Source organism: Mizuhopecten yessoensis, unplaced genomic scaffold (genome assembly GCF_002113885.1).
Source record: "Mizuhopecten yessoensis strain PY_sf001 unplaced genomic scaffold, ASM211388v2 scaffold4025, whole genome shotgun sequence".
NCBI lineage: Eukaryota > Metazoa > Mollusca > Bivalvia > Pectinida > Pectinidae > Mizuhopecten > Mizuhopecten yessoensis.
Genome location: NW_018405338.1, coordinates 59,240 through 69,371, shown reverse-complemented (window position 1 = coordinate 69,371; position 10,132 = coordinate 59,240). Strand labels below are relative to the sequence as shown.

At 38.1% G+C, this 10,132-nt stretch overlaps 1 protein-coding gene across 2 annotated transcripts in view; it reads left to right on the top strand.

The window, feature by feature from the left end:
• Positions 1 to 10,132, top strand: part of LOC110448362 (roundabout homolog 2-like) — a 59,719-nt gene that overhangs the window by 34,947 nt on the left and 14,640 nt on the right. For both annotated transcript variants that reach the window (XM_021494550.1, XM_021494551.1), the window contains 2 exons: positions 1,428 to 1,610; positions 4,820 to 5,113. In XM_021494550.1, the coding sequence (XP_021350225.1) occupies positions 1,436 to 1,610; positions 4,820 to 5,113 (469 nt within the window). In that variant the 5' untranslated portion in view covers positions 1,428 to 1,435. The remainder of the gene's footprint in view (positions 1 to 1,427; positions 1,611 to 4,819; positions 5,114 to 10,132) is intronic.

The following is a 10,132-nucleotide window of genomic DNA, read 5'->3' as shown; positions in this document are numbered from 1 at the left end:
CCCCCCCCACCCCCACCCCAACACCTGGGGGCGGAAGGGAGGGGCCCAATAGGGGAAACATAGCAAATTCTTCAAAATCCTTCTTCTGTAGGAAAGACAGGATTTTGTCCAATTTTGGTATGAGGCACCCTTGGGTGAAGGGGAACCAATTTTGTATAAACGATGTGTCTGACCTCTCTGGAGGCAGAGAGGTGGGGCCCAATAGGGAAAATATAGGTAGAACTTTTAAAATCCTTCCTCTACCATAGGGATTAAGGGATTTTATCCTAATTTAGTCTGAAGCATCCTTGGGCTAAGGGGGCTCAATTTTGTATAAGCAGTGGATGTGGTATTCCAGGGGACAGAAGGGCGGGCCCAATAGGAGATATAGAGGTAAAACCTTTAAAATCCTTCTGCGACCATCGGGATTAAAGGATTTTATCCTAATTTTGTCTTGAGTATCCTTGGGTCAATTTTGTATAATTGGTGGGTATGACCCCCTAGGGGCATAGGGGTGGGGTTCTGTTTGAAGTTTGTTCTCGCTATATCTCAAGTACTGGATTGATCTTTCTGAAATTTCATATGTACTTACAGCACCTACCATGGAGTGCTATATCTTTACTTCATACCAATTATTTAAATATATTCAGGTGAGCGATACAGGCCTTCTGGGCCTCTTGTTTTCTGATATATACTACCAAAACAAAAAAGAATCAATACTTAAACTGTCATATAATGGAATTAGATGATAAAATTCATGATAGCATTTCTATTTACTAAAATTTAAGGAATGTTGTTTTAATTTTGTGGAATTTTTATATAAACTATATGGACAAATTTTAGAGGAGAAAATTTAATTTTAAATTATCAGCCATGAAATCGACATTTATTGTACATCTCGGCTTATATTATCGGAACAGGTTACTTTACAGTGTTACAGTATAAGCGTGCTGGGAAAAAGCGCTACCAAGTTTGTTCAAATGTATGACCTTCACTTATATTTAAGGTCACAGAGGTAAAACAAAGCTTCTTCTGAATAACCGAAGTGCATAGGGTTATGATACAGTATTTGGACAGTAGCATGCTCAGATGAAGAGCTATCAATTTCTTCATGTGACTGACCTTGATACACTTTCAAGGTTACATGGGTAAAATGGTCTAGGGTGGTATATTTTGGCAGGTTGATGCTGGGGTGAAGTTTTTTTCAACTTAATGTCATTGTTTGACTTTGAAGGTCATGGGTATCAAATGTATTTAAGGATTTTAACAGTTTCTTTTGAATGACTTAAGTGTCACAGATACTGATATTTTGCCTGTAACTTTATTAATGTCTGCTTACCAGGTGAGTGGTTCAGGCCAATTGGTTCTCTTGTGTCATTGTAGTACTTATATCATTTCTTCATAAATTTGTTGGAAAGCCTCTAATTGCACACTTTCTATCTTTACAGGAGTCATAATGACAACTTTCCTGGTTCTAGCCTTGCTGTTGGTATATGAAGTACAAGTGGTGTTGCCAGTCGACAGGAATGGATCTTCAGAACAAACCACCAGCAGTTGGCTTTATCAGTGGAGTACAGTTATATCAGCAGTGGCATTTGTCATAATGGGATGCTTCCTTAAACGTTTAACAGGTATTTTAGCTCACCTGGCACTAAGTGTCACAGGGTAAAACTATTTGGCTCATGTATACATTCTGGGATTAAGGGCAACTAAGTTTGTTCAAATGAATGACTTTGAATTACTTTCATGGTCAAAATTGATCAATTGTCTCTAAAACTTTCAAACCACTTCTTCTAACAGCCAGGAACCTGCTGGGATAAAGGGCTACCAAATGTCACAGGGGTCAAATGTGTTTTACACATTTAAACGACTTCTTCTGAATAACGAAAAGGCCTAGGATGATGATATTTGGCCATTTAAGCATGCAGAGATAAATTATTGCAACAAAATATTCTCACATGAATGACCTTGATATTTATTCCAGGTCAATGGGATCAGATATGATAAGAACATAAAACAATATCTTCTGAATAACCAAAATGGCTAGGATGATGGTATTTGGCAAGTAGCTTGCTGGGATGAAGGGCAAACAAGTTTGATCAAGTGAATGACCTTAACATATATTCAAGGTCATAGGGATAAAAAAAATGACAAGAACTTTAAATGAGTAATTCTGCATAACCAAAATAGCTAAGGTTATTATATTTAGCCAGTAACTTGCTGGGATAAAGAGTTACTAAGTTTGTTCAAATATATCATATTGCCAGTTCAATTCGTTGAAAAATGAGAAAGCTGAATTCTGCCTAGCTGAAACAAAACGACTGGACAGGACATAAATTATGCAATATACTTTGTTTAAGCTCACGAGACCCTTAATATATATCTTCAAATAACCGTATAACAATGTCTATGCTTCAAAAGCATGTTAAGGTCATTTTTAGGGCGGGGGGGGGGGGGCTTCACCCCTCTAAACCGCCCACCAGGGCCCCATTAGGGGCCTAGATGACACCTAAAGACTCCTCGCCCAGGCTTACACATACCTTTGGCTCTAGCTAAGCGCCTGTTAAGTAAGTGTAAAATGAATGGATCATATGTACTATCAAAATTATTCTAAAACATGTTAGTCTGTATGTGCATACCAAATTTCAGTGAAATTGACCTTTTTGTTGGGCAATTATTGCACAGAAACCAATTGGCCTATCACAAGGTTGTAACCTAGTTAAGTAATGTGTAAATATGCAAGAATTACTTCAAGCATGTTTTTATGATCGGCATTACAAATTTCATTGAAATCGACCCATTATTATAGGGCAATTATTGCACAGAAACCACAATCACATTTACTGTTGAACTCATCCTCAAACATGTTAATGTATTTGCACACAAATTTTCAGTGAAATCAATCCATGAATAGGGCAACTTCAGCCAATCAGAAGTTTGTTGCCTCATTGATTATAATTTAATAAACTAGAAATAGTTGGCTAACAACTTGACGGGCTTTTCACCGTTAGGACTGATATGGTCTTTGATCGCAAACATATTTTTTTGAATCCTCATTGTCTTTACCCTCTATGAAGAAAAAGATGGTTATTGAGAAGAAGTTGTATAAAGTTTTTAAGACATTTGACCCCTTTGACCTTGAAAGTAGGTCAAGGTCAACCATTTTCACAAACTTGATAGCCAATCACCTGAGCACCTTATACAATGTATATGAAATATCAAGACCCAAGACTTGTTAGAGCTTAAGAAGATATTTTAAATTTGTTACCCAAAATAGTAGTTTTGAAAGTTGACCCCTAACGAAAACCTGAAGTTGACTTTTGATACATTTTTTTTATTGCAAACAATAGCACCTTGGCCGAAGGACATTAGCGAGTTTATGCCATACTGAAGCGTCTGTCGTCCGTCCGTCCGTCAACTTTTCCTTTAAAACGCTACTAGTCCTGAACGGCCCAGTAGACTTTGACTAAATTTGGTCTGGAGCATCCCTAGACCAAGGGAACTCAATTTTGTATAAACGGCGGGTGTGGCCCCATGGGGGCAGAGGTTCAACCCAAATAATGGGAATAGGGGTAAAACCTTTTCCTATCGTAGGGATCAAGGGATTTTATCCTAATGTAGTCTGGAGCATCCTCGGGCCAAGGGGACTCAATTTTGTATAACTGGTGGGTGTGGCAACCCTGGGGGCAGAGGGGCGGGGCCTAATGGGGGAAATATAGGTAAAACTATTAAAGTCCTTCATCTACCATAGGGATTAAGGGATTTTATCCTAAATTGGTCTGGAGCATCCTACGGCAAGTGGACACAATTTTGTATAAATGGTGAGTGTGGCCCCCCTGGGGGCAGAGGGACAGGACCAAATAATGGAAATAGAGGTAAAACCTTTAAAATCCTTCTTCTATCGTAGTCTTGAACATCCTTGGGCCAAGGGGACTCAATTTTGTATAAACAGTGGGTGTGACCCCCTTGGGAGCAGAGGGGATGGGCTGAATATGGGAAATAGAGATTTAACATTTAAAAGTCTTCTCCTACCATAGGGATGAAGGGATTTCATCCCAATTTGGTCTGGAGCATCCTTGGGCAAAAGGTACTCAATTTTATATAAAAAGTGAGTGTGGCCCCCCTGAGGGCAGAGGAGCAGGGCCCAATAGGGAAAATAGAGCAAATTCTTCAAAATCCTACTTCTACAAATAATATGTTGCATGACTGCTGTACAATCAATAGTTTTTGAGTTATGGCTATTTTAAGATTTTGACCTATGACGTCATGGCGGCCATATTGGATTTTTGACCTGTTTGAAAATGTTGCAATGACACCTTTTGACCTTGGCCTATAATGTACTTATAAGACTGTTAACACATCTGCTACCAATCAAAAGATTAGGTGGCCACAAAATCAGGGAAGAAGAAGAAGAAACATAACAATTCCAATAGGTCTTTTCACCAGTTGGTGAAAAGCCCTAATGATGTGTAAATTTGCAGGTTCACATTCACAAACAAATTCCTCCTCGCACATGTTTCTATGTATATGTACATACCAAATGTGTTTATCTTCTTCTATTCCATTCAGTCAAAAAATCCTAAGTCAACTTAATTTGAAATTTAAAAATAAATGTATTTTGAAATTGCATTTTTATAGAGACTCATTGAGAAATAAATCATGCTTCTACCAATACTGAAAAAAAACCATAAACCATTAAAAAAACAATTTAAATATCAAACATGATTATACAGTTTAAAAGCAGGTAATATGTACTATTAGGTACAGTCACATTGATCTTGAATTTTAATCACACAGAATTAAAGAAATTGCTCATTTTAATTTAAATTTCAACTTTCAGATGTTCCTACAGTCGAAATAAAGAAAAACTATACTGTTGTAGCGGGAGAAAAAGTGAAATTGAAGTGTTGTGCATCTGCATTTCCATGCATTAAGTCAGTTTCCTGGAAACACATTTTGCCGGAAGGGGAAACCAAACAACTTGATATAGACCAGCAAAAGTATACCAGTACAAAACCAAACCACATAGTAATCAACCAAACTCTGAAAAGTGACGAAGGCGAATATGTGTGTATTGTCTCCAATTGGTTTGGGAAAACACAGAGTAAACACACTAAGCTGACAGTGGAAGGAGGTAACAGCTTTCATTTGAAATTCAATTGTAATACAGTAAAACCTATATAATTAAAGAAACACCCTAGTTCAGTTCAATCAGTTGTAAATGGTACATGCCTCTTGGTAAAATATCCTGCATTAGTAATGCCGAACTCCGAGTTCCATAATCTAAGGTGGTCACTATCTGTTGCTTTCGATAAGCACAGACATATGTCACGACGATTATTGGGGGCAGGGGTGAACTTGATGTCGGGTGGGCAGTCAGGATGAGGCTATACAGTTCTTGGTTTTGGAAATTAGCTTTGATATAATATTAGCCACACCCTGACGAGCACTCTTCCTGGTTGTACTATAGTGAGTATTTGGTGTCTGCACTTTTAAGTCCAGTCCAGATTATCTTCTTATGTAGGTTTATTCGCATACATAAAAGTCAGTTAGCTACAAAGTCGGTACCATCCTATCTTGGTGCTGGCCTATTACTTAAAAATACAGATGTTAAATCCATATTATTGGTCCACTGTGTATATAAGTCCAGCACCTCCACTCTCGCTCATGTCCGTGTCTCGACTCTCTTCCCTCTCTCTTACACTCCCCATAGCTACATACAGTGTACTTACAAAATAGATAAAAATTATATACTCCATTTTGAAAAGTTAATACAGAAGGAATGATATTCTAACTTAAAATAATATTGGCTAGTTTCTGAATTATGGGGTAGAATAAATTATAAACATAGGTTAATTTCTGTTTAGATAGATTACATAATATAGTTCCTGACACCATATGCTTAAGGGGTATAATACCTGGTATATAATTAGCTCACCTGGTCCGTAGGACCATGACGAGCTTATGCCATACCGCAGCGTCTGTCGTCCGTCCGTCGTCCGTCCGTTGTCTAACTGTCCATCAACTTTTCCTTTAAAACGCTAATTGTCCAGGATGACTCTGTAGATTTTGACTAAATTGGGCAGGAACATCCTTAGGCCAAGTGCTCTCAATTTTGTATAAACAGTGGGTTCGGACCATGTTGAGCTTACGCCATACCGCAGCGTCCGTCACCGTTTGTCCATTGTCCAACTGTCCATCAACTTTTCCTTTAAAACGCTACTTGTCCTGTACGACTAAGTAGATTTAAAATCCTTTTTCTACTGTAGGGATAAAGGGATTTTATCCAAATTTAGTCTGGAGTATCCTTTGGCCAAGTGACTCAATTTTGTAAAAACGGTGGGTGTGTTCCCCTCCCCCCCCCCCATCCCCCGGGGGCAGAGAGGCGGGCCAGATAGGGGAAATATATGTAATAATGTTAAAATCCTTCTCCTACTTTAGGCATTAAGGAATTTTATCCCCATTTAGTCTGGAGCATCTTTGGGACAAGGGGACTTAATTTTGTATAAAGGGTGTTTGTAGGCCCCCCTTGGGGCAGAGGAGCGGGGCACAATTGGGAAAATAGCGATAAAACCTTTAAAATCCTTCTTTTACCTTAGGGATAAAGGGATGTTATCCTAATTTAGTCTGGAGCATTCTTGAGCGAATGGGACTCAATTTTGTATAAACAGTGGGTTTATAAAATAAATCCACGGGCCTCAAGCATCATTAAGGAGGCAGTATCAAATATAAATTCAATTAAAATGAGAGGAAAGAATCATATTGTACTTTTTAATCATTTTTGGTCACCTGGACCAAAGGACAGCTGGTGAGCATGTCATGGTGTGTCTTCCGTCAACTTTTCTTTTAACACTCTTCTGGTCCTTCTAGTCCTTCTGCATGCATACCTGAACGACTCATGTGGATTTTGACCAAATTTTGCCTGTAGGCAAAGCCCCTGCATAGGGGACTCAATTTTGTATAAACAGAGAGTGTCTGCCCCCCCCCCCTTGCAGGCAGAGGGGGTGGGGCCCAACAGGGGAACAAAGTGATGAATGTTTAAAATCCTTCTCCTTCAGTATGATTGTCAGTATGATAGGAGGATTTTTTTAATTATTTTACTGTGTCGCCTGCAACGCAAGGCGAAATATAGGTATTATACTCTGTCGTCGTCGGTTGTGTCGTTCGAAACAAGGTTTCCATGCGATAACTTAAGTTTCCTTGGATTGATTAAACTCAAACTTGGTACACATATTTCATACCAATATAGCTCGGAAAGGTTCGCATTTCAGAAGTTTACATGTTTTTTTGTGGAGTTATGCCCCTTTTATTGCCAAATAAGGGCTTTGTGTAGTAAATGCAAGAACTTTTTTTATTTTTTAATCAATTCCTTTCAAATTTTGTACGGTAATGCTAGAAGCAATAATGTTCAACATATATTACGGGGTTTTCTGGGGGGCCATAATATGACAATATCCATAATATAATGTTATAATTAATTGCTTTAAAAACAAAAGGAAATATTTACCCATTTCGCATCAGTTTTCTCATTCCTACTGTTTCACCATTGATACTTTACGATGTTATTTTATTTTTCACCAAACTGTATTTATATTTGCAGCATCTTCATATACACATTTTCCTCAAAAATATCAGATTAGATCACGGCAATTATAATACAACATTGCGTTTAATAATGTTTCAATGCAAAACATAAACATACCTTGTATGAATAAAATCACAATTTCATCCATATTATCTCATCATTATTATCTTTCGACCAACGAGTTTTCGGGTGGGGGTTATACAAATTTGATTCATTTGTCTCACCGATATAGTATTGTGTAGTAGTGGTTACACGATTGTTTAGTAGTAAAAACACAGTATTGTGTAGTAGTGGTTACAGGATTGTGTAATAGTGGGTACCGTATTGTGTAGTAGTGCATGCAGTATTATGTAGTAGTGGATACAGTATTGTGTAGTAGTGGGTACAGTATTGTGTAGTTGTGGTTACAGTATTGTGTAGTAGTAGGTAGAGTATTGCTAAGTAGTGTGTATATTATTGTGTAGTAGTGGGTACAATATTGTGAAATAGTGGGTTCAGTATTTTTAAGTAGTGGGTACAGTATTGTGTGTTATGGGTACAGTGTTGTGAAGTAGTTGATACAGTATTGTGTAGTAGTGGTTACAGGATTGTGTAGTAGTGGGTGCCGTATCCTGTAGTAGTGGATGCGTTATTATGTAGTAGTGGATACAGTAGTGTTGTAGTGGTAACATGATTGTGTAGTAGTGAGTACAGTATTGCTAAGTAGTGTGTAGATTATTGTGTAGTAGTGGGTACAGTATTGTGTAGTAGTGGGTACAGTATTGTGTAGTAGTGGGTACAGTAGTGTGTAGTAGTGGGTACAGTATTGTGTAGTAGTGGGTACAGTATTGTTTAGTAGTTGGTACAGTATTGTGTAATAGTGAGTAAAGTATTATGTAGTAGTTGGTACTGTATTGTGTAATAGTGAGTACAGTATTGTGTAGTAGTGGGTACAGTAGTGGGTAGTAGTGGGTACAGTATTGTGTAGGAGTGGGGACAGTATTGTGTAGAAGTGGGTACAGTTTTGTGTAGTAGTGGGTACAGTATTGTGTAGATATCGGGGGACGCCGGATCATTAAATAGTACAGTATTGTGTAATAGTAAGTACAGTATTGTGTAGGAGTGGGGACAGTATTGTTTAGTAGTTGGTACAGGATTGTGTAATAGTGAGTACGGTATTGTTTAGTAGTGGGTACAGTATTGGGTAGTAGTGGGGACAGTATTGTTTAGTAGTGGGTACAGTATTGGGTAGTAGTGGGTACAGTATTGTGTAGTAGTGGGTACAGTATTGTTTAGTAGAGGGAAATGTATTGTGTAGTAGTTGGTACAGTATTGTGTAATAGTGAGTACAGTATTGTGTAGTAGTGGGTACAGTATTGTGTAGGAGTGGGGACAGTAGTGTGTAGTAGTGGGTACAGTATTGGGTAGTAGTGGGGACAGTATTGTTTAGTAGTGGGTACAGTATTGTATAGTAGTGGGTACAGTATTGTATAGTAGTGGGTACAGTATTTAGGGGTAATGGGGACAGTATTGTGTAGAAGTGGGAACAGTATTGTGTAGAAGTGGGTATATTATTGTGTAGTATAAGGGTATAGTATTGTGAAGTATTGGGTATAATAGTGTGTAGTAGTGGGTAAAGTATTGTGTAGTAATGGGTACAGTATTGTTTAGTAGTGGGTACAGTATTGTGTAGTAGTAGTTACAGTATTATGTAGTAAGTATTGTGTAGTAGTGGGTACAGTATTGTGTAGTAGTAGTTACAGTATTATGTAGTAAGTATTGTGTAGTAGTGGGTACAGTATTGTGCAGTAGTGGGTACAGTTTTGTGTAGTAGTGGGTACAGTATTGTATAGTAGTGGGTACAGTATTGTGTACTAGTGGGTACTGCATTGTGTAGTAATGGGTACAATATTGTGTAATAGTGGGTACAGTATTAAGTAGTAATGGGTACAATATTGTGCTTTAGTTGGTACAATATTGTGCAGTAGTGGGTACAATATTGTGTAGTAGGGAGTACAGTATTGTTTAGTAGTTGGTACAGTATTGTGCAGTAGTGGGTATAGTATTGTAGTATTGTGTAGGATTGGGTACAGTATTGTGCAGTATTGGGTAGATTAGTGTGTAGTAGTGGGAACAGTAATGTGTAGTAGTGGTTACAGGATTGTGTAGTAGTGGGTACAGTATTGTGTGGTAGTGGATGCAGTATTAGAAAGTAGGGGATACAGTACAGTATTGTGTGTTATGGGTACAGTGTTGTGAAGTAGTTGGTACAGTATTGTGTAGGAGTGGTTACAGGATTGTGTAGTAGTGGGGACAGTATTGTGTAGTTAGTAGTGGTTACAGGATTGTGTAGTAGTGGGGACAGTATTGTGTAGTAGTGGATGCAGTATTAGAAAGTAGGGGATACAGTATTATGTAGTAGTAGTTACAGGATTGTGTAGTAGTGGGTACAGTATTGTGTAGTAGTGGATGCAGTATTAGAAAGTAGGGGATACAGTATTGTGTAGTAGTGGTTACAGGATTGTGTAGTAGTGGGTACAGTATTGTGTAGTAGTGGATGCAGTATTAGAAAGTAGGGGATACAGTATT